Raw genomic sequence first — 26,061 nt, 5'->3', positions numbered from 1 at the left:
TTCCACACCGTTTGTGTAATATAATTTACACATCGTGATCGATCCTTTATTGTCTCTTTTCGCAAAGCAGTGAAAAAATAAAAATAAATAAATAAAAGGAAATCAATAATCCTGCTCCACTCTCACCCCGTCCCTTGTTTCCCTCTTCCATCATTATTATATATATTTATATTTATATTTATATTTATATGTATATGCAGATAGACTATTACTGGGTTTTTTTTTTTTCCTCAGATCTTTCTTCTTCTCATCCCTTTCATGCGCCTCCACTTTTCCCTCCCTCCTCTTCTGCGATCCCGTTACGCACCCGAACCCTCCCTCATACACCCCGCGCGCTCCCTCGGCCCTTTGGTTCCATCACACCGGGGAGAACAGGGCGAGTTACTGCATTGGAAGAGGTGTGTTCGTTTAGCTCGATCATCATTGTGATTGGTGTGGGTAAGTTTGTGTTTTTAATGATTTTCACTGTTTACTCATTATGATGAATTCGTCACCACAAGTCAAGGATCCGAGAACCTCCGGGGTTTGATAATCATCTCCACGTTGTGACGGAACCTTCATAGATCGACATATTACACCAAATAGTGTAATTGTTCACTTTAACCCCCCCCCACGCCCCCCTCTACCTGGTGTATCCCATACCCACCCATGCCCCCCTCAAACCGGATCCACCTCCCCCCGGGCACGTACCGTTGTCCACCACCCCACCCCCCGGGCACGTACCGTTGTCCACCACCCCACCCCCGGGCACGTACCATTGTCCACCAATCCCCCATGGGCACGTACCATTGTCCACCACTCCCCCTCCCCCCACGGGCACGTACCATTGTCCACCACCCCCTGCCCCCCACGGGCACGTACCATTGTCCACCACTCCCCCCTCCCCCCCATGGGCACGTACCATTGTCCACCACTCCCCCCTCCCCTGCATCAGTGTGTGTTGGGTTGGGGAAGCGAACACACATGAAGTTTCTCTGCAGCAGGTATAAGAACACACATTCATGTTTGTAATTTGTATTTACTTTCATGAACACTTTCACACTGGAAAAAACACACACACCAAGAACACACACACCAAGAACACACACACCAAGAGGATAAGGTAACAGATGTTTCGATGGAGGGTTTCGTGTCATGTGTACAAATGTGTTTATTTGGTGGGAAAGTTTTGAAGGGACCCGAGGAGGAGGAGGAGGAGGAGGAGGAGGAGATTATTGTTTTCCAAAACTCACTTTCACCCAGCACGTACCAGCTGGTGCATATGTCAGCAGATGTTTGTTTACACTCCGTTCTTTGCACTGGAAGCATTTTCTTTATGAATATTTAATATCGATATCGAGTATGCCTCAATGTGCATGTATGTTATGGTGAACGTTGCTTCATGAAGGCATGCCCCACTTGATGTTTCCGTCTGAATCTTTTTTTTTTTTACACAAGGTCGAGGCTCATAGAAGAGCTGGAACACAGAACAGAAAGAACACAGTGTGAAGTAGGCAAACACACACCGACAGCAGGGCGGTGGGACTCTTGGAGGAAGAATGAGAGTTCATCATGCTGAGAATTGTAGGTTGAAATCCTGTGTTCGACGATGTTAGTTTGTCCTCTGTCAGCTTCTCCTTCTTCTTCTTTCGTTTGGAGCACAGCTGTAGGGCTGAAGGTAGAATCATTTGCTGGGGGCACAATTGTGCCACTGATGCAGTGCCCCCTGAGGGCAAGAGGAGGAATTTGAAACTTGTAGCTGATCTACTCTTCACAAAGGACCATGGTATCTTTAACATCCACTCACTAATGCTGGAAAACGAGTCACCCTGGTTATCATCCATCCGATGGACGATACACATATTGATGCGTCGCCGTGCATGTGAAACATCAGGAGGACTGTTTAGAACCAGGTGAGATTCGAACCCAGGCTGGACAGCTCGTAGGTGAGTGAGCATACCTCTAGTCTCGGCCATCCTGGCAGCCCTTGTTGTCTGCTGTCCTTGTAGTTCATGTAAAAGTAAACGTGTGTGTGTGTGTGTGTGTGTGTGTGTGTGTGTGTGTGTGTGTGTGTGTGTGTGTGTGTGTGTGTGTGTGTGTGTGTGTGTGTGTGTGTGTGTGTGTGTGTGTGTGTGTGTGTGTGTGTTTTGACAGGTTAATTAATGTTTTTGTACTGTAAATATTCTTGATAAAGATCACCTTGCTTATATTTTAGTTTTGCTTTTGTTTAGTATTACCGATGCTCATTCCATAAAAACTGAAACCATGGGCCAAACATATGAAATTTTTGTATGCTAAGCAGGATTGTGTGTTGGCTGCCCTCCCGATCTGAACAACGCCTTTGACATGAAAATGCAAGCTACCTGGTGAATTTGTTTGCATTGCAGAAGCTGCTGCCCGAACAGTAACCACACTCAGCAAGCAGTGTAACCTGGTGTCAAGGATCCTCCAAGAAGACCACACCACAAGAGGAATATGTGTGCATGTGCAGGGCATGCCATGCGGCGATTGCGCAGAGTGTTGGCAGGCCTGCTGCTGCTCGGCCTGGGAACACTGCTGGGTTTGGCAGCATTGCGTGCTATGATGGGGCAACGCATGCAGCAAGGAAGGCCGCAATGGTCACAGGTGCGTGAATACCTGAAGTATTTTGTCTTGTTGATGTTGCCAATACGAGGGCAGTGAATCCATTGTAGTCACATTGTGTCTCATTTCCTCAAAGACCCCCACCCTCCCCCATTTCCTCCAACAATGTTGAAGATTGTGCACGCATGCATGTGCGCCGCATGTGTGTTTTGATGCTGATTTTCTTTTTTCTAAACTTTTAAAGGATGATCTTTCTTTAACACTTTCATTGATTCAAACAAATTATTTTGAGAAAGACCTTTGATCTCCTTTGGTTAAGCATAGACTCAGGTTAGCAACACAGTTCATAGGTTATGTATCCTTGCATGACAAACTTGTAAAAGTATTTGCAATGTTTCCCCCCTCCCCCCCCCCCTTTTACATTGGAGTTATCAATTTAGTCCTTAATGACCCCTTTGACGAAACATGTTATCAACAGCTCTTCTTGGCACAGCAAGCAATGTCTTCTGTCATGTTTTGTGAGCAAGCTATATTTTGGAGACCATTGCCTTAAGCACACCAGAAGATCATCTTACCCGTCGCATTGATGTTTCATCCTTATTTATTTTCACTTCATCTATCTTTATTTTACTAGCTAATTGATGTAAGTCATTTAATACCTACATACACATACTTACCTGGCAAACCGCATTTTATGTATTGACAGATTCTATATAGTCATGGTGCCAGCCCCAATACCAGCTGTTGCAAAATATACTGTTGCGAATTCGCGCCCGCCGGCGTGAGGACGGCCACGTCACTCGAATCGCAACCGCGTCGCCCACCGGACAGACAATTCAGTCGTGACCCTCCAGGAACTATCGCCCGGAGCCAGTCACGGGTGGGCCTTTCGACCTCACCACAATCGTGCCAATCGGCCACCCACGTAGGATAGGGTTGTTCGCCAAACTCGACCTACCTAAGTACCCATGCGGATGGTAAACCGGGCGATCGTACCTCGCCGCAGGTCGACTCCGGACACGAGCCGCTTGGACGGCCCGTTCCGTACTATCGGGATAACCGAGCGGTGTTATCGTCGACCTCGACGGTTCAGATTATTTACTGGGCGTTTTGCACCCACTACGAATCCTTTACGTGAAGCAGGATGGAGGGTCAATAAAGAAAAGACGAAGCGAAACGGGAAAACAGTTCACACAAAGCACATTTATTTCCCGGCACATGGAAAGCACATACAGTATATACAGCCATACAGTCAAAATGCAAATGTAGCAACCAAAACAAAAGCAACAACGACGCAGAGTTACTACCGACTACGTGCACACACGGCAACTATTATACAGTTCTACTTTAGAGACGGCGCCAACACACATTTACACAAAAGCAAAGGAAAGAAGCCACCCTCATAGACAAGGGGGCAGACAGGCCTGTAGTCCAATTGTGCACGTGACCTGGAGGAGCAGCCAGGTCCGTGAGAACGGGGGGGGGGGGGGTCCTTCCCGCGTCCTCGTGACACGTTGGCGGGCGAGCCGCAGATGTGGCCGCGTGGTTGTGCCCCGACTCTGTGCTCCTTGGCGGGTTTCGTTGGCACGACGTTTGGAGTGGGGTTGGAACGTGGCCCCCTTTTGCACTATCTCAGTGCGGGGGAAAGCGGAATTGTTGATGCCCTGGGGGAGGGAGATGGCTGGCTGGCTTGGGTCCCACGACGAGCGATCCCACACCGCGACGTCGTCGCCGACCGCCGTCCTTCTCGCCTCGGACCCGAGCTCCTTTTCCTCTTCCCGCAACTCTTCTCAGCCGACTCCAGAACCCAACTCTCTCGATGACACTCTCTTCCCCCGGCTCTCTTCCACTCTCCAACCAAAACTGACTCGCTCTGCCACGATTCCACTTGCGCTTGCCATTTTATAGGCTGGCAGGAGCAGCTAATGTGCAAATATTCGGATCAGGATTACCTCGGGGGCGGAGCCACGCTCGCCCATTGGTCAGAGGAAACGGGGGCGTGAACCTCCCCTGATTCTAGAATTTGCATATATCGATTTCACACAGACGCGCCTGGAGGCGGGGCCAAGCCACCCCGCGCTTGCTAATTGGACGGAGGAGAGTGGGCGTGGAGCGTTCTTGATCCGAATTTTCCCTCGGAAAGGCCGCTATTTGCGCTCGCGGCTCGGTGCGCTCGGCACCAATCGCCGAACGGGCCCGAGACAGCCCGACGTTCAGTGTTCACAGGTGTTGCGGGAATGGCCGTAGAAGGAGAGAGGTGAAGGTAGTGGAGGGTTTTCGGTGGTGGTTGATGGTTATGGTGCCGTTGGGAATGGCGGTGATGCGATGTTTGCGGGATTGAGTTGTGAAGGTAAAGGTCGTGGCTGTTGGCGTTGTTGTTGTTGTCTGAGGGTTGGAGCGTGGTTGTAGTTGGTGACGATGGCTGGCGTGGTGGTTAAGGTGGTTGTTGTGTGATGGCGGTTGAGACGTGGTTAGTTCAAAATAAAGATAGAACAGAAAAACACCTAACTCAAAGGATCGCAGCCCGAATGAATCACATAAATTCCCTCCAGACAACGAGTTTGGACGAACTACACATGTACTTAGAGATATCTCACCTACGGGCCCTGAATGGTGGTTTGCGAATTTCCACAGCTGTAACAATACCATTGGATCAATCTTGATTGGTTGCAGATGATGCGCCATAATGAATCCCCATGTTTCCCACCTAAAGCAATGTTGAAAGATGGCATAAAGTTCCACCAGGAACGAACCAACATCCGATTTTGAGTTTAAAAAAAAAAAAAAGTGACCATAAATCCCCATCCCTGGGGCATGAACTGGGGGTCAAATCCCAAAAATTGTTACATATTTCATGTGTCCCACAATGCTGATTGTACATACGTCTCATTACGGCTGGCACCAAAGGTGAAGGAGGTTATGTTTTCACCTCCCTCTGTCTGTCTGTTTGTCACCTGCAGGTCACAATTCGAAACCGATCTTCACGAAACTTCACCACATGGTAGAGTTTGTCATAAAGAAGAAGCCTATTGTTTTTGAGGCCAAAAGGTCAAAAGGTCAACATAGGCCAAAGGTTAACAACTTAGATGAGATTTCTAAAATCCTCAATTTTCATCCGATTGACTTGAAATTTGAAGAGGATTTGCATTTTAGGTCACTGAATTTAACGAGCCAATTATTTTTGAGGTAAACATCGACCAAAAGGACAACATAGGCCGAATTTCTAAAATCCTCAATTTTCATCTCATTGACTTGGGATTAGATGAAGAGTTGCATATTTTCTCATTGAATTCAACTACCAATTATTTTTGAGGTCAAATTTGATTTATGGATTTTGCAAGTATCGTGCTGTGCACAACGTTTTCTTCTTGTTTGTTTGTTGTACAAGATATCTCAAAAAGTTGTGGACGATTCGGACGAAACTTGGTGGACATGTTGGGTGTGTGACGAGAAAGAATTGATTGGTGAAGATCCGGATGCAGATGTGAGAATTTTTTCAGTGATTCTTCACCATTGAGAGATGGGGATAAACTAATATATAGCACGATATCTCAAAACGTTGTGGGCAGGTTGGGTGTGTGACAAGGAAGAATGGATTCGATTTTGGTGAAGATTCGGATCCGGATACAATAATTATTTAATTATTTACGTGATTCTTCACCATCGAGAGATAGGGCCAAAAATGATTTAGCATGATATTTCAAAAATGTAATGGACCCAATATGTTCTTGTGGACCAGGCATTACGTGGCGGAGGTATGCGCTCTACCGAGTGCCCTTCTAGTTTTAAAATGTGCTCAGAATTACATTATTTGGTATTTTACCTTTTGACCCTGCCCTAGAGCCCTAAGGAGCATGGCCAAAAATGATACAGCTCCCGCACCTTCTTGCCATGTGGTGATCATAACTACCAAGTTTGGTAAATTTCTGCTCAAACGTTTAGGTGGTGATAGCGTGACGGGCAGACAGACGGAGCCGACTCCAATATCCCCCCCCCCGCCCCCTCCTGCTCCACCCTCCCAGTTTTTTTTTTTGTTTGTTTTTTTTCAACATGGGGATAATAAGTCTAAAATAAATAAGTCATGATGTATGTTCTCAATCAAATTCAGTTATACCTGCTGGGACTTGCTCTTAGAAGCGGACAGCTAAGGAACAAGTACACCTAACAAGTTACATTTGACCTCACCTGCTGCCCAAGGTCCATTCACAGTATTGAGCAAGTTGATCATTTTCATCACATCTTCTCTTCACCCAATATTTGATCCAAACTTGTGGATGCTGCATGCAGCAAAGAACTGGGAAAAGTCTTTCTAATTCACCTGATTTATGCCAATAATGTTGTACTTGTGCACTTTTTCTCATGTCAGGCTGTCGTCATTCACGTTAATGAAAGTCTTTTTCATGAGATGGAACCATTTCATCAGGCACTCATATATGTATTTTTTTTTTCTTTCTTGACATCAATAATGGAGCATGGTACCATGGAGATGGTGATCTCTTAATCAATTATTTATTGCCAAGTGCCACATGGAGTTAACTCGGCTTCAGCTTGGTTACACAAGAAAGAATGTGACCTTATTGTCGGGAATTTGGCAATAATTTGCCAAGCTGTTTAGCAAGGAGCCAGTCAATCATCGAGAGTTTCATAGTTGCACTTTTTTCCTCTGCCGCTGAAGATGAAGGGAGGTTGTGTTTTCACCCCTTTCTGGCTGTTTATTTGTGTGCAGGATATCTCAAAAAGTTGTGGACGGATCTGGATGAAATTTTGTGGTCAGGTTGGGTGTGTGACAAGGACGAACTGAATCGATTTTGGTGAAGATCTGGATCCGACTACGATAATTTTTTTTTAATGATTCTTCACCATGGAGAGATCGGGCCAAAACGATGTATAGCACGATATCTCAAAAAGTTGTGGACAGGTTGCGTGTGTGACCATGACGAATTGGTTCGATTTTGGTGAAGATCTGAATCCGGATCTGGATACGAGAGTTATTTAATTTTTAAAGTGATTCTTCACTACTGAGTGATGGTGCTAAACTAATATCTATATATATATATATATATATATATATATATATATATATATATATATATATACATATATATATATATATATATATATATATATATATATATCACGGTATCTCAAAAAGTTGGGGACTGATTCGGATGGAACTTGGTTGTCCGGCTGGATGTGTGACAAGGAAGAATTGATTAGATTTTGGTGAAGATCCGAATCCGGATCTGGACACGAGAATTATTTAGTTTTTAAAATTATTCTTCACCATTCAGAGATCGGGCCATAAATGATATAGTACTGTACAGCATGATATTTCAAAAATGTATTGGGCCCGATATGTTCTCGTGGATCAGGTATTACATGGTGGAGGTATGCGCTCTACTGAGTGCCCTTCTAGTATGGAACTTGTGATCACATCCTCAGAATGAACTTGGGACTTTGGAAAGCAAAAAATAATTCACTGTCACTGATGGCCGAGGATGTTATTGATGGAAATCTGGCTTGATGAAGTTATATAACTATTTGTGCACAGTACAGTAAGACCCCGACATTCACAGGGAGATACGTTCCAGAAAAATGCTGCGAATGTTGGGGCATTGTTTCAATGGGAAAAGGAGAATAGGTTCCGGGTAGTTCGTGATTGATAATGAAGAATTTAAAAAGTTTATGATCAAGAATGCACATTATTAGTTTCATTAAAAATAATTACAAATACATAAACAACAGGTACTGCTTCCAATTTTTATTTAAGATGCGACAATAACTTTTGATGTGATGATGATGATGACTTAGAATCCAGTGAACTCCTTTGAAGAGGATTTAAGGGGGGGGGGGTGCTGAGGGTGTTGAGGTGGAGAGGCCAGAGCGAGTAAAATGGGTAATCTTAATCAAATTGATGTTTGGTGGGAGATGGTTTATGCCGGCTGGTAGGAGATTGTTTTAGAGCTGCTTTATGTGCTTGGCTGATGGGAGATGGTTTATGCCTGACTGGAGGAGGTTTATACATTTGTAGAGCTGCTTTATGCACAGATACCGGGCGTCGTGGCGTGCGCCTGTAACCCGGCTACCCAGAGGCTTGGGTTGGAGGATCGCTTGAGGACGGGAGTTCTATGCTGGGCCGTGCTATGAGAGGGTGTAGGGCAGCCCACAATCATGGCAAAACCCAATCCTTACCCCTGTGTCGTAAGAGGCGACCAGGGTTGCGTCAGGAAGGGCATCCGGCGTAAAACCTATGCCAAATCAGTATGCGGATCATAACGGATGATCCGCTGTGGCGACCCCGAACGGGAGCAGTCGAAAGACGAACAACAAGAGCTGCTTTATGCACGGCTGGTGGGAGATGGCTTGTGCGCCTGAAAAAACCTTGAATGGCTGAAGTACAGGGGCCGCGAAAGTCGAAGCAGGTCACCTTTTATAAACCGTGAATACGCGGGGATCCACGAATGTCAAATCCGCGAATGTTGAGGTTTCACAGAATTGGTTATCTTCCTGAGGAATCATTTTGTATTGTAGTTCAACTGTTTCTAGAGTCCTGCTGGATAATGGGTGCTGTTGATCCAAATTTAAATTCATCGAAAATGCACAAGGATGCATTATATATTTTGATACTGGAGGAGTTCCTATCCACACCCCACACTCCACTGTTCATTAACTTATCTGAGCTCTATATATATACACCCTGTTCCTTCCATTAAATTGAGCTCACTAAAAAAATCCATCTCTGTTTAAAATTGACTGTTCCATCCGGTTAAGCTCTCAGCAGGTAATTTAGCCCAGGTACTGGCACGCAGTGAGCAAGCAGCCTTTCAAAGGATACCATGGGATCTTTAACGTTTGTAATCAAAATGTTCACAGGAGATTGAATAGCAATTGATTTTTTTTTTTTTTCTGTCGCAGTCTTCCAGTTTTGTCACTGATGTCGTTGTTTGCACTGCATCAAGAGCACAGAAATTGTTTTTGATTTCTCATATCAATGTTGTTAGCAAGATTTTCATTTTTTTTTAATGTAGACTTTTAAATCATCGTCGTTCCATACTCTTTACAAAGCATAGTTGATGCCAAAGCAGTTCCTCGGCAAAGATTAGGGTTAGGGCTATGCTGGGTGGTTTGCCTTTGCTTTCCCAGGAGTCGGAAATGTTAGGAATTTGGAATTTTTCCAGGGTGACGGCGATAACTCACCTACTTTTCACGAAGGACACCATCAGATCTTTAACGTCCAACAACTACTGCTGGCAGATGGAGTATCCGGTTTAACGTCTATCCGAGGGTTGGCACACGTATTGATGAATCACCCCACATACGAAACACCAGGATGATGGTTCATAGCTCGGTCGAGATTTCAATCCAGGTTAGACATCGAAGATGTGAGTGAAAATACCTCTGGGCTATCCCTCAAGCCCCTTTTTTTTATCTAAGATTGGACCACCTTTAATCAACACGATCCTACTCTTATCTGTTTTTAATTTTTATTTAATTTTGCATCATCATAACCATCTTTTATTTTTTTTTTTTACTTTTCTTGCTAATATTTTTCTTTGTGTCTACAATATTTACTTTTTTTTTCTCTGGGTTCAAAGTTTTTATATTTTATTCTTTTGCATCATAAACCAAGATAACTGAACTAGCATTGATCAATAAGATTGATGAGTTTCATTCTGCCTCATCTATACATTAAAGTAGCTGGATTTCTCTGTCCGTCCCTCCTATCTGTCACTGTTTTCGCTGGGACACCATTACAGCGTGGCATCTTGTACTAGGTTAGGCCTCTATGTACGTGCACGTCATCCCGGCATCCATCACTCAACCCGTCCCGTTGCTTTGCTGACAGCAGTTGAACATCATGACCCATATATCTGACCTATCTGACGTCCATAGGTGATGGGCTGAATGTGAGACGTTTGGCATTGAGGATTTAGTAATACGGAATTACGTCGAACGTTAGGCTAAGCCTTTATAGTGTTGTATTATTCATGACTATAAGAATTTCATTTTGCAGCTGGGGGGAAAAAAAATGTCTGAAGCCTGGGAACATAAAACTACTTCATAATATTGTTGTGGGCCGGGGGTCAGTGGCGAGAACAACCGCGAGGTGGGGAAGTTTACGCCGTCTCCCACCGGTCTCCCCGGAATTATAGGCCGTCACTCTGAATAACTCCGAAGCCGGCGGATCGATTAATCGACCGTGAAATGCCAATATCTCGACCGCGTGGCGTAGGGTTAATTGTCGAGATCCAATATACCTAAGTAACCACGCAGTCTTGGCTACCGGGGATTCACGCCCTCGGCACGTCTTTCTCGAACCGGGTCACTACTGACTGCGGTAGAGTTCCAACCAACTCTGGCTCGGTTGCAGCCGAGCAGAGACTGCCAAAGCCGTGCCAGCTTGGATTAATGGATTGTCGGGGATGAAACCCCGTCTGAACTCAGACCCGGACCATGCTGGACCAAATAAAGAAAGGACGGAAACGAGCTGGGAGCATTTCTAATAATATATTTACAACAAAATAAAGACACAGGGCAGACTTATCACGAATATGCAATGCAGTATTTACAATGATGAAATAAACACTTAAACAATTCTACTTGTAGACGGGCCCACACGCAGACACGCACACAAAAAGGAAAGAAACCCCGGAGTTCTTTATTGGACCCTCCAGCCGATGTGAGAGAGAGAGAGAGAGAGAGAGAGAGAGAGAGAGAGAGAGAGAGAGAGAGAGAGAGAAGAGAAGAGAAGAGAAGAGAAGAGAAGAGAAGAGAAGAGAAGAGAAGAGAAGAGAAGAGAAGAGGAGAGAAGAGAAGAGAAGAGAAGAGAAGAGGAGAGAGAGAAGAGAGGAGAGACAGACACACGAGCTGGGGGGTCAGAGTCCGGATGGGTACCTGGCCATCGGAGAAAGGGGGTACTCCATGCTGCGACACCTGCCAATGGTCGTCGGCCTGGTCCCAGTCGCACGTGGGGGACTCGTGGATTTTGGCGGAGCTCGGGTGGTGAACTCCTCTCCCCGTAACAGCCACCATGATGAACGTGACCACTCCAGAACTCCAGTACTTCTTCTCAGAGCGTGCTCGGGGATCTTTATCGGCCTCCTTCGTGAAACACACACAGCTCTCGCACTGCTCTGCTCTGATCACCAACACCACCAGCGCCAACGACAACCACAACCCTCCGAGACTCCGAGATATATATCTCCTCCCACATGGGGAGGGGCCTTGGCGAGAAAAATCTCGCTGTCCGTCCCTCATTGACTCTCGGCCTCACCCCACCGGGGTGGAGCCATGGCCCCTGTTTGGAGACCCCGCATTCTCCATGTGGCTCCGCTCTCGAAGAGTAACAGTGTCCATGTTGCGTTGGTGCAAGAGTTAAAACGTTTGTGGAAGGAGCGTTTGTGGGAGCAGCAAGGAACTGCTACAAGACCCTGCCCTGGCAAGTCAGAGTGCTTGTAGACAGCGGGTGGGTAGTGGATCGTGATGGGGGATGGATCATGCAGATGGGATGGTTTATTTGATGGCTCGTTGGATATAATAACCTAACCAAAGATGTCACAATGCACACATTTAATCCTCCCGCTAAACAAAAGGATGGGGTCCTGACTACACACGTACTTACCAGCATATCTAACTTTGGGACCTGAATGTTGAGTGCGCGTGGTTTCCAGATTCGTAACAATATTGTAACAGTCGTTGGTCATTCCGGTTGCGCAGTACGAGTCCGATGCATTGTATCAACACGACCACAATGGTCAATCGATTCAGTCTTCCTCACTGGATGACGTGTCTAAAAGCCATGATACCATTCAAATTAGACATCCGAATCCACCGAGCGTCATGCCGATGAGGTGCCACACGTTGTATGCAAATGAGGCCGAGCGAGCATGACGTTGTGTAAATCCGGGTGTATGGTAAAATCTGACTTACCCCAGCTAATTAGCTTCAACGGTCTTTCTTAATCACCCAAGGAGAACGACGAAAAACAGAATTCATGCGGAGACCATGTATCGATACTCTATACCTATACAAATGCAAGTTGCTTGATTGTGTCTGAATGGGGTAAATATCATTACCACAGCACATATAATGCTGAAATAATACCTCGTTTAAGAGCTCTTGAGTCTGGTCAGTGTACTCACAGATCTACAAATATCGATGTTGGCGCAATTTTGAGTCGTGTGCATTTTTTTATGGCTGGGTTGCACACGCGGGCAGTGTATAGGCTCAGAGTTGCTGGTTTGCTCACCCACCAGAAGTAGGAAAAAAAATAATTTCACCACAAACTGTTCAATTAATTCCATCCAAGGTTTAATTACCTTTTCGTCGACTTACTTCAGCAAGAGACCTCAACAGTCTCAACAGTTGGTGACTATTTTGCCGTCAAAGAACATTCCTAACAAACTCCCGAAAATGCCACAATCTCTTGGGAATGAATTATCTTACAATAGACCGGTGAAACCGGGTTATGTGCTAGTACTGTGGTCCGTGAAACCTCGACATTCGCAGACCCCACGTATTTTGCGGTTCATAAAATGTGACCACCTCCGACATTCGTGGCCCTGTGCTTCACGTATTCGCTGTTTTGCGGGCGCATAAATCATCTCCCACCAGCTGGGCATGAAACAACTCTACGTGCACATAAACCATCATCCCCCACCACCATCTCCCACAAACAATGGTCACACTACTCACCCCTCCTCCGTCTACCCACAACCCCCTACCCGGATACTTATGTGCAGCGTGTCCTGGGTCTCATTCTTTCTTCTCTCCCCGCTACCTTGACCTGCATCCCCTTCAGCATCCTCACCTGCGTCCTCTTCAGAGGAGTTCACTGGATTCTAACTCTTCAGCATCATCACCTCAAAAGTTACATCGTGTCTTAAATAAAAATTGGAAACGGTACATCATCATGATGATGATGATGATGATGATGTTTGTTTTTTTTGTAAGCATTTTTAATGAAACTGTAATAATGTGCGTTCGTGTTTGTAAAAATGTTTTAATTTCCCCTTATTAATCACAAACCGCCGGGAACCTATGCCCTGACATTCTTGGATTTGACCTTCACGCCATTTTTCAGGAACGTGTCTTCCGTCAATGTTGGGGTGTTAGTGCATGCACTATCAGAGAGCTGGTTGTCTGTGTCACCATTTTTCTCAGAGATGGCTGGCTGGATTTTTGTCAAACTTTCAGAGGTACATCAGTGAGTGCCAGGGAGTGTTTTATACAACAACAACAACAACAAAAAAAAATAGAATTTTATTTTGTTTTGTAAGGTTTTTTTCTTTTCATGAAAAAAAATCATTGTATAGTGCTGAAGCCTTTTTGGTTAATAGCAGTTGTATTCAAGGATACATGCAGAAATAAAAGAAATTACCAGAAATTTAGATGCAAATAGACCTCTTCCAGAAGCAGTCAAAGTGGTGGTACATCTTCTTGTTTTTCCTGAACGGCGCCATATTTATGGATCGGGGGCAAACTTAACCCAGAAACATCAACGGCACATTCACAAGCATCCATTCGATGAACAGCATCAAATTCCACGTCGAAGGGAACACTTTTACAATCCCTCTTCGCCAATAATCCACAGGGTGTTTACAAAGTCCCGTTACCCCCTCCGCAAAACCTTATAAATTAATATAATGAACACACAAGAGGAATGAACACACAAATGTAAACTATGAATACACAAGCCTTTTATTGTCATAAAATCAAAATATTAACATGAAGATATATATATATATATATATATATATATATATATATATATATATATATATATATATATATATATATATATATATATATATTGTTAGGGTTGTGGAAATTCGCATTACACCATAAAGGGTCCTCAGGTGAGATATATTGTTAAGTTCATGTGTAGTTAGCCCAAACCCGTTGTATAGAGGGAATATGTGTGATTCATCTGGGTTGCGACGCTTTGAGTTAGCCATTTTTCTTTCTCTATTGTTATTTTGGACCATTAAGCCACCAACAACTCAAACACCACCACCCTTGCCTCTTTACCTCCACAACTCCATCCCGCAAACATCGCTTCACCGCCATTCTCAAACAACGCCCGCCAACCACCAAACCACCACAGCAAACCCCCCACCACCTTCGCCTATCTCCTTCTACAACCATCGACCACACCACCAGTCAACACCAAATGTCGTGCTGTCCAGGGCCCGTTCGTTAATTGATGCCGAACGCGTCGAGCCGCGGGTACGAATGCGTTCCTCTCAGGGAGAAATTCGGATCAGGAAGGGTTCACGCCCTTTTTTCTCCATCCAATGGGCGAGCGTCGGGCGGTATGGCCCCGCCTCCTGTAATGTCCGGAGAGCAGTGAGGCACGTAGAGTCGTGAGGGTTGCCGTAACTCTGTTTATTGCGTGTCCGGATGTACACTACTCTGAGCCTCTCGCGGACGCAAACAGCTATATGCCCTGCAGACACGTGACTACCATCACAACTCCTCAACGCTCCCTGCCAATACACCACACTCCTCCCTCCGAAAAGTATGATTATAAAATGACAATTATAACGACAAGCAGAAATGGCAAAGAATACTACGACACAAAAGCAAAAAGGAACAAAAATGACATCAACCATGTAAAACCCTCCAAATACCACGGCACTCGAACTAACCCCGGGGTGATTGTCGGGCTGAGAAACAAACCCAGATGAGACGGCACAAAAGAAAACGTGCTTCATCTGCACAATCTGCTTCAATAATGCCGTTGTTTTAAGCTGGTACATAATTCACTCTTCCATCCCCATCACCTCGCGAGTGAGGTGGAATCCAAACTCAGTGGACTGAGTGCTCGAGTACTGAGTCGCCTGACGAAGTCAATGGTGTTAACAGACCCTAATAACAATGGCCGATGCAAAGAAATAGAGGGAAGTCAGGGAGCACAGTATAACTATGCAGCAGAGGCACCACCAGACAGCCCAGCTACAAGTCCCCTGACAAGGTCGAGGTGACACGCTCAGACGAACCCCCTGCGCGGCCGCCAAGCTCGCTCGTCCCCCACAGACAGAAACAGGTAAACACGCTGAGTCCGCCAGACGCGAGGGCACCGGCGCTGGCGGGAGCAGTGGGGAGGGTGGCCTTTGCGAGATAACACCAGGCCCCCGCAAGATGAACGGGAGGGGCGACGCTGAACAGCACCGTCGTTCCACGTGCAAGTCGAACCGGCAATTAGCCGGCTGCAGTAGCACCAATCCCATAACAAAACCACGCACCAAATCCAGTCGAGATCTCAATGCACGTCCGAACGGATGATCAGCGTTGAATGGATACATATCAGGGTCATACAACAGCAAAAACTTTGTCTGCGCAGAGGCGGCAAACTTCTCTTTACGTACAGCGCGTTCCCACCGTATAATCCTAACACATGAGAGTGCAGCGAACTGCGGACTGTCATCGAAGACCGAGGTCTGGAAAATCTCTTTATTCGCAACGACTGTCTGCAAGTTCTTCACATCATAGACAGCATTGATCCCAATCAAACACATTATGCTCACACGCGGACTGTCGGTATTTGCTTTCATAACGCCATGCTGAATCACTCGTGCCGCGAGAATCAGACACACAACAATTTACAATTTATGAACCGCGCTGCGCGCACGCCTCTTGGTTGCCACGACGTTGAGGCAACTTGCGTGCAGGTCCCCATCTGAACGTCGAAGAAGACACCGTCAATTGTCGCGTTCCGTGAACTTCTTGAATGCGACCGGCTCGCTCCAATCCCCCGCTGAAATCGCCTGAACGATACGGGCATGCACTGTATCATGAGCGCAGCGCAAGCGCGAGAGCCCGTCACAGCTGGCATGCTCCCCGTTGCTCCGGAACCATATATCGTAGTTGCAGGAAGCAATGAACGGAAACCCATGTTGCATCGTCGCGGCTCCTGCCGCCGGGACCTCGCTCTCGGGTCTCGAGGAAGGCCCGGGTCCAAACGGAGGTACGGGGCCCGAAGGAGACACAGGTGCACCAGGAGGTACGAACTCCGAAACAGGAACCTCCTCCCACCGATACTCTAATCGGCTCGGCACGAGACGTCCAAGGCCACTGGCCGGCACCGTCCCGTCTAGTTGAATGCGGGCCAACCCGCTCCGACCCAAAAGGGCGAGCCCCTTCCCTCGCACCACGCACAGCGAGAGCGTGACCCGCTGACCTCGATGGGCGACCAAGACGTGTGCCCAGCCAACCGCTGGTAGCGCTTCACCGGTATGCGAGGGTAGACCTGAAAAGGCGTAGACCGGGGAGTGCACGAGCAGTGCGCTCGCTTATGATCGACACCGCCGCTCCGGTCTCAACTCGAAACACGATCGGTGCCCCGTTCACCTCGACCTCCACTGTCATTGGTCTTGTCACCTTCGGACCAATTGAAAACAGGCTCAACGTCGACTGCATCTCCTGCTCCGGGCCGCCGGGATCGCTATGCCCAGGCTGCAGGACTCGACCCGGGGCGTAAAAGTGTACGTCATGCACAAAACACCGCACCGGCAGTAGGTCTCGACCCGGGACGTCGGGATCGCTTCGCACACCGCCATCCATGACCGTTATGATGGCCAATGACACTTGGCACACACACCGTAGATGTCCCTGAGTGTTCAGACCGCCGTCCAACTGACCGTGTTGCAACGTTCGGTCACGGCCCGCACCGAAGACTGTGCGTGCGGCCGTGGGCGCTTGGTACACCGCGCGGACCTCCGGATCACCTGTCGTGTTCTGGCCATCGAGGCCCTGGACATCCCTCAGAGTCTGTGTGACGGCCGACGCCGCTTCTGAGTTGAATGTAATGTCCTCATCCTTTAGCCGTGGCATTGCAGAAACCATTCCCGAGACTTGCAAATCAGAAATAAAACTATCTCCGAGCCCGGCCCGCTGTTCACTCGACGTGAATTCGCAGGCGCCGGCGAGATGTCTCACCCATGCGGCGAAACTCGCGATGCGCTTCCCTGGGCTCCTCGCCAGGTGATCGAACTCGTGCCACGCTGGCTGCGCTGATTTCCCCCGGCGCTCTGTGCGCCCGACAATCTAATTGTCCCGGCCATGACTCAAAGTCAATACCGAGGAAACCAGGCACTCTGCACACGTCAATCCGAAACAGCCTCGTCGCCAATGTAATGTCCGGAGAGCAGTGAGGCACGTATAGTCGTGAGGGTTGCCGTAACTCTTTTTATTGCGTGTCCGGATGTACACTACTCCGAGCCTCTAGTGGACGCGAACAGCTATATGCCCTGCAGACACGTGACTACCATCACAACTCCTCCACGCCCCCTCAACGCTCCCTGTCAATACACCACACCTCCAAGCGCGATGAATGTGGATTCTTCACGGGAGAGAATTCGGATCAAAAGAGGCTCACGGCCCTTTTTGCCACACCAATGGCTGAATAGAGGGTGGTGTGGCCCCGCCTCCAATCGCGTTTTGATCCTAAAATCTGCATACAGGCTCCTCCTCCAGTCTATAAAGACGCGAGCACAAGGCGACGCCCGCGGTTCGGGTCGATGGAAGACGGAGGTCGTCGTCGAGGTTGGAGAGTTGTAGTGTGGTGTCGTCTCGTCGCTGGTCGCTGGGCTCGTCTCGTCGCTGGTCGCTGGGCTCGTCTCGTCGCTGGGTTCGTCTCGTCGTGGAATCGACCCAGCTTCGCTCTCACAAGCGACCAAGCCAGCCAGCCATTCCCCTCGCTCGACCCTGAGCATTAACAATTCTACCCCCCCCCCCATCCTCGCTGAGATAGTGCCGGTGGCCCCGTTCCTTTCCCACCCTAACCGTGGTGCCGACCCAACCGTGCTGGCGCGGAGCACGCCGGAGAGGGCTCACCGACCACGCCAGGGGCACGGAGTCGGGGCGCAGCTGCGCGGACATTGCGACTTGCCCGCCATCGCGTCACGAGGACGCGGGTAAGACCTTTTCAGTCTCGTGGACCTGGCCACTCCTCCAGGCTTCACGCACATTTGGTCCACGGACCTGTCTGCCTCCTTGCCTGTGAGGGTGGCTTTCGTTTCCTTTGCTTTTGAATGAATGCTGTGGCGCCGTCCGACAAGTATAATTGTTTAAGTGTTGTAAATAATTATAGTCGGTAGTCGTGCTTTTGTTTTTTGTTGCATTTTGTCTTGACTGTTGTATGTGCAAAACTGTTGCTGACTGTAAATACGTGCTTCCGTGTGTCGCGTATTAAATGTGATGGTCCCATTGTTCCCCGTTTTGCTTTGTCTTTTCCTTTAATTGAATCTCCATCTTGCATCACGTAAAGGATTCGTAGTGGGTTTCAACATCCCGGTAATTAATCGGAACCGTCAAGGCCGACGATAATTCCGCTCGGTTATCCCTGTAATACGGAACGAACCGCTTAAGCGGTTCGTGTCTGGAGTCGGCCTGTGGCGTGGTCCCATCCCTCGGCAGATTACCCGTGCGAGTACCATAGGTATATCGACTTTCGGCGATTTGCCCTATCTCGCGCGGGTGGACTGCGGACTGGGTGGTGGTGGGGTTAAACCCCCACCTGTGACTGGTTTCTGGCGGTAGTCCCAGGAGGGTCACGACTGAATTGTCCGTTCGGTGGGCGAAGCGGTCGCCATTCGAGTCAAGCTGCCGATCGCATGCCGGCGGGCGCGAATTCGTAACAATATATATATATATATATATATATATATATATATATATATATATATATATATATGTGTGTGTGTGTGTGTGTGTGTGTGTGTGTACTAGCTGAAATACCCGTTCTCTCTGCTTCAGAGAATCTGAGTATGTGGGGGAATGGGAGAGGGTTGGTGAGAGGAGGGAGAGGGGACGTGGGAGTAGAAAGTTGTGTGTGGGAGATACCTAGTCGCCCAGGTGAACTTGAGTTTAAGGGTGAAGATGGAAATTGGGTGCTGTTGGGGTAGGGGAGGTCAAAGTGCAAAACCATCATGGAGGAATGGACACACTTTATGCCAACTTGGAGCCCCGTGGGTCAGATGGTTATGGTATGGCTGGTGAATCACAGTCAAAAGGTGTGGCTGGCAAAGCAGAGTAAACACACGCACACACCTCAAATATGTATATAGATATACGAAATGTACCAGGGTAGATGATGATTTGGGGTGGTGGGAAAAGGGGGGGGGGGTAATGGGACTTTGTAACCACACAGTACAGTACAGTCCATATCTCTATGTGTGAAGTGATTTTGTGATTTCTTTGTTTTGGGTCTCATGGTCAGGTGACAGTTGCGATGCCATGGGGTTTCCGCAAATTTCACGGGATTGTGAGTTGGACAGGCCACTGTGACAGGCTATTTTAAAATCGCTATTTAATGCCGAAGCCTTTGGAGCTATGTGAAAGGGAATATTAAATGAGCCCCAACCCCATTCTTTAGTGGGTATAGGGAAGTGTCTTAGCCCCCCCCCCCCCACAAAAATAATTGACTGGGTAACACCGAGCAATGCTGGGTGCCCCTGCATGTATTTAATAAGAATAGCAATGGTGGTCATAAGGAGAGAATATACAAGAAGCAATCGACACATAAATGCTGCAACTAACACTATCTCCTTAACCACTACCGGCATACATGCCCACGGTATCAAATGAACAAGCGGGAACCTTAAATAACTATGTCTTTATCGGTCCTCATCAATCACACCACAATAGAAACAGAGGGGGTAATGACAGGACAGAAACAAAGTTGCAGGCTAAACCCGACAAAGTCTGGCAGACTAGTCCAGTCCCGTTGCTCTGGTAATGGGAACGTCCCCTGGCCACTGAGAGAGCTGAAAGAAAGGCATGGCTCCAGCTGGGTGGGTTGTGATTTGGGCGTTCCACGAGAGCAGTTGTGCATAGCTGCCAAGGTCAAGGCGATCTCCCATTTCCCAAGTCACCCCCACCTTTTATGTCCTCGAGCGCATGCATCATCAATGACTCACCACGCACCTCCCCTCTCTGAATGCCACTCGGTCTGGTGGGAGGGACCTTTCCCCCACGAGCTCTCACTCCTGGCCCTCTGAGGTAATTGTGGGCCTGCAGGCACCGAGGCCATTTTCCAGCCAAAACTGTTGCGTCAGGACCTATTGAGCGTTTTAAAGAAACATGAATGATGGATTCCAAAGGGTGGGACATAAAACATAGGCTCACAGGAATGGTGATTTTTCAGAGAAAAGTTTGGAGGGGAAGACGGCATCTATCTATTACATATGCGACACATTTCTAACATCACAATTTATTACTTAATGCTTAAATGCTAAACATATTCACCAAGAAAATATCAACACTTTTTCATAAACTCCAATCAGTCATTTCCACAACAACATTGTTTTTTGGTAAATAATTGTGTGCTTTTCTAAAATCAACTCAAGGCTGTTCCTAGTAAACCAAATGTTTCTGGAATAAAAACAAATTGCAAATATTTACTGTCAATAAACTTTTTATTTCTGTACTACTGTAACATATACGTATAAATTACATTAAAGCTGTATTTGATTCCTTCAAGAAACGTTATTGTGAGATTATCATCAAATCTCAGGAGCAGACCATGGTCGATGATTTATGTTGATGTTTAATTGTAGTGTAGTGACATAAAATATTTTTCCTCCATGCAGCCCAGCAGGCAGGAAACTATCAGTGAGTTTGATGAGGTCGCTTACCTGCAAGCTAAGCGATGGCAGCCTGGCCTCGACCCATACCGCCTTCATGCCTTCAATCAGCGCGAGAGTGACCGGTTACCAAGTGACCGAGCACTGCATGACACACGGCACCCGCAGTGAGACTAAAACCCACTTGTCATGCCGCACAATTCCCCAAAGTGCTTGAAAATTCTCCCTTTAAGCCACCTTGTCACTCGGCATCATTCCTTGCTGGCACTCGGTTCCACAAATCTTATTTACTGACACCTCACGTGTTTACCTTATCCCCTTCCATTCCAAGCTGTTCTACCTTAAACTATTCTGAAGATCTGCCACCAACCTCGATCATCATTACTTTTCATAATGAAGCGAGATCCACGCTGCTACGTACAATTCGCAGGTGGGCTGACTCGGTGGATATATGCATGAAGAATGTGGGATATTGAGGCTGGATTGGTGATGTGGGGATGAGAGAAAGGGGGGGGGGTGGGGCAAGGGGTTGGGATTGGATGTGGAATAGTGATGGTGACGTAGAGGCTTTTGTAAATTGTTGGTTTGGAAATGTTAAGAATCCAAATTACTTTGAACAAAATATAATGTCCTTTGTCATACATCTGTTTTTAATGATGATGTTGAATTTCCTTTCTCATATTGTATAATCCTAATATAACTATGTTGTGTACTAAAAATGCATCCTATTATAAAGCCTTTTTAAAAATAGTTTCAATACCTTTTTGAAAATAGTTAAAAATTTTGAACCTGCCAGTATTTCGCCAAACCATTCTAACAAAAACGTATCTTGAAATCTGATGAGATGTTCATCTGATTTCTGATGGATGTCATGAGAAATCAAAGGAAAATTTTGCAAAGGGTAATGCCACTGTGACAGAGCCTTATAATGTCAAGTTCATCAGTCCCAAGTGCGACCACCATTTTCCTCCATTTTGTTTGATCCTGTGCCAATTGTCTTTGTCAGTCAAGCAAGTAAATATCAAACTAGAACGGCACTCATAGATCACATAGTCTAACTTCGTGTGCTCAATCTGAACAAACATACTATCGTTAACTGAACATGCTATTACTATGGTTCACTGATATTATGGCTCACATACCCTTATCATCCATGCATCCGATTATGTCACATACATTGCCATTATCCATAGCTTTATTGGTTCATTATTAGGATACTTAATGACCACTTCTCTGCACTTGAAGGCTAAATTGTGTCAATAAAGAAGAAAATGAGAGAAAAATTTTTTTTAACTATGTTCTCCATGGCTAGTCAATCAGATGTATGAAGTTTCACATCGATCTGTTAAGCGGTTATGCAGAAGGAGAATTTTTAGGTTTTCATTTTCAATCCAGCATGGCCAACACACCACGTCACCAATGATGTCATAAATTAAATTATTCACTCGCATCGGGTCGTAGATCAGATGTATGAAGTTTCCGGCATACATGCCCACGGTACCAAAAGTAAGATAAGGATTTCGATTCAACCAGTTATGGCTGGAACACTACTTCACTGATTATATGATTCATACCATCTCGTCAAAATAATTCTGCATAGAATAACAGTGAAGATGGAAACAAAATAATGTCTGAACTGGTCATACTTTTCGACCGGTCATACTATGAATGCTTGGACGCGTCCGGAGACCAACGCCGCCCAGAGACGAACGCCCATCCGGACCTCCCAGACAAGTCCGGAGACAAATGCCCGTCCAGACATAAACATTGTCCAGAGACAAACAACCGTCCGGACATAAACACCGCCCGGACACATCCGGAGACAAACTCCCATCCAGACATAACCACCATCTGACTCTGGACAGAGACAAAGAAAGAGACAGACAGAGGAGGGGGAGAGTGAGAGAGGTGTCGGAGGAGGGTGTTGCACTGTATTGAGAGAGATAGAGAGACAGAGGTTGGAGTAGGGTAGTTTGCAGAGAGGATATGTTATGCTTTATGAACATGTACACACACACACACACACACACACGCTTGGCCGATATCAGCAATTTTTTCAGGAATCGGCAGGTTGGAGTCAGTGTGATTACGAACTGCAGTACTTGCTGAATACAACCCAAAAACCTTGAGTAGCTTTCACCGAAAAACAACACTGCGTTTATATTGATGTTGCAGGGATATGTTCACAAACATTCATCTTTAAAAACAGCTGGGTGTGACTGGTGGGAAAAAAATTTGGATCAGTAATTTAGGAAACACGTCAATACGGCAAACAGCTCGGAAATCTGGTGTTCTTTCACAACAACTCGCTCAGGGTGACTGAGCACGAACCACTCGCTCAGGGTGACTGAGTACGAACCACTCGCTCAGGGTGACTGAGCACGAACCACTCGCTCAGGGTGACTGAGCACGAACCATTCGCTCAGGGTGACTGAGCCCGAACCAGTCGCTCAGGGTGACTGAACCCAAACCAGTCGCTCAGGGTGACTGAGCCCGAACCAGTCGCTCAGAGTGACTGAGCCCGAACTAGTCGCTCAGGGTGACTGAGCCCGAACCAGTCGCTCAGGGTGACTGAGCCCGAACCAGTCGCTCAGCGTGACTGAGCCCGAACCAGTCGCTCAGGGTGACTGAGCCCGAACCAGTCGCTCAGGGTGACTGAGCCCGAACCACTCGCTCAGGGTGACGGAGCACGAACCACTCGCTCAGGGTGACTGAGCACGAACCACTCGCTCAGGGTGACGGAGCACGAACCACTCGCTCAGGGTGACGGAGCACGAACCACTCGCTCAGTGTGACGGAGCACGAACCACTCGCTCAGGGTGACGGAGCACGAACCACTCGCTCAGGGTGACGGAGCACGAACCACTCGCTCAGGGTGACTGAGCACGAACCACTCGCTCAGGGTGACTGAGCACGAACCACTCGCTCAGGGTGACTGAGCAAGAACCACTCGCTCAGGGTGACTGAGCACGAACCATTCGCTCAGGGTGACTGAGCCCGAACCAGTCGCTCAGGGTGACTGAACCCAAACCAGTCGCTCAGGGTGACTGAGCCCGAACCAGTCGCTCAGAGTGACTGAGCCCGAACCAGTCGCTCAGGGTGACTGAGCCCGAACCAGTCGCTCAGGGTGACTGAGCCCGAACCAGTCGCTCAGGGTGACTGAGCCCGAACCAGTCGCTCAGGGTGACGGAGCACGAACCACTCGCTCAGGGTGACTGAGCCCGAACCACTCGCTCAGGGTGACGGAGCACGAACCACTCGCTCAGGGTGACTGAGCACGAACCACTCGCTCAGGGTGACGGAGCACGAACCACTCGCTCAGGGTGACGGAGCACGAACCACTCGCTCAGTGTGACGGAGCACGAACCACTCGCTCAGGGTGACTGAGCACGAACCACTCGCTCAGGGTGACTGAGCAAGAACCACTCGCTCAGGGTGACTGAGCACGAACCATTCGCTCAGGGTGACTGAGCACGAACCACTCGCTCTGGGTGACATGTTTTGATTTGTGAGTGCAAGTTTGTCTTTATGCTGTGGTGAAATATTATATATATATATATATATATATATATATATATATATATATATATATATATATATAAATATATTGTTACTGGCCGGGGGGGTCAGCCGCCAACTGACCGCTCTGAACGGAGCCGCAAGTCGAGTCGGCCCGACCGATCGCCCGGAACATAGATCGCCACCCGGATAACTCCGAGCGACGGGTCCTTGTACAAGAACCGAAATACGCCAATCGGCAGATCACGTGGGGTAGGGTCGATTGCCAATCTTCAATTTACCTAAATACCCACGTGATCCATCTGCCAGGGTATTCCACCCTCGACAGAACTCGAACGGAACAAACCGCCGAGGCGAGCCTGTTCGTGCGGGATTCCGAGCTGCGTAATTGCCGAGAACCGTCAGTCCAAATGTCCCCCTATTACGGCAAACCAACGGCTTTCGAACTCCCAACACACGAAATGTTCAGTCAATGAGGGAATGGACGCAACGAGCAGGTTTACATTCACACAAGGAAATTTATTATAATGAAACACGTATGCAAATAAATATGGCAAAACACGTATGCAATTATACAAGCAACAAAGGCATGACAAAAGAGCTACAACCGTCTACTTATTATGTGCAGTCATTTACACTTAACAGCAGTTCCTACTTATTAGACGGGCCCACGGACACACGTACGCACACACACCCAAGAGATGGTGGAAAAGGCCTTTACTAATGAGCTCCAGCTTGGAGGACAGGTGAGCTGAAACTCAGAGCTTGACTCGAACCTTTCCACCTCGTGTGGTCTTCAACTTGTCTGGACCCCAGCGAGAGCGAGCTGGATCCAATCGCCGCGATCCTTCCCGAGCTCCCGCGAATCCTCCCGCGCTTCTCAACATGTGCGGTGAGACGAGGCGCCGATCCTTCCTGTCGATCGTCACTTCCCTGAGGATCCAACTCCAAGAAGAGGCCGATGCGTCGCACCAAGCCGGGAAACAAAATGGAGAACAAAAAGCTCCACGAACCAAGAAGAAGAGGAAGAAGCCTCCACTCGCAGCTCGAGCCGAACAACCGGCTCAAGTTTCTTCCAAAACAAAGCAGCACCGAAGCTCACTGAGCCAGCCGAAGCAAAAAGCTTCCGAAGGCCTCAAGCCAAGCAAGCCAAGCAGGACCCGATGGCTGAATGACTGCTCTCTCCGAAGCAAAAAAGCTTACTCCTCCCATGGGACTCAGCACACGAACTCTGCACACGGGACTCAGAACGGGACTCTTACGAACTCAGCCCTACCACGGGACTCCCACGGGACTCTTTTTGAACAAAGAAAAGATGTCCTCTTTATCCTTTGCACCCCCTCCCCCGCACCCGGCATGACTCATGCCCTCGTGATCCACCCCCCACTCAACC

The 26,061-nt window shown here is 47.5% G+C and overlaps 1 protein-coding gene across 8 annotated transcripts in view; it reads left to right on the top strand.

The window, feature by feature from the left end:
• LOC147032489 (polypeptide N-acetylgalactosaminyltransferase 14-like) overlaps positions 1 to 26,061 on the top strand; it is a 157,209-nt gene that overhangs the window by 22,770 nt on the left and 108,378 nt on the right. The window contains exons 2-6 of one of the 8 annotated variants that reach the window (XM_085870170.1): positions 235 to 398; positions 1,438 to 1,563; positions 2,367 to 2,604; positions 21,156 to 21,316; positions 21,481 to 21,579. In XM_085870170.1, coding sequence (XP_085726296.1) covers positions 2,455 to 2,604; positions 21,156 to 21,316; positions 21,481 to 21,579 — 410 coding nt within the window. In that variant the 5' untranslated portion in view covers positions 235 to 398; positions 1,438 to 1,563; positions 2,367 to 2,454. The other 7 variants (XM_085870168.1, XM_085870171.1, XM_085870169.1 and 4 more) reach the window with 7 other exon arrangements.

This window comes from Eptatretus burgeri, chromosome 2 (genome assembly GCF_056783735.1).
Source record: "Eptatretus burgeri isolate ZD-2024b chromosome 2, Ebu_testis_v1, whole genome shotgun sequence".
Taxonomy (NCBI): domain Eukaryota; kingdom Metazoa; phylum Chordata; class Myxini; order Myxiniformes; family Myxinidae; genus Eptatretus; species Eptatretus burgeri.
The sequence above is the reverse complement of the archived record's forward strand: the minus strand, read 5'-3'. Positions and strand labels throughout refer to the sequence as shown.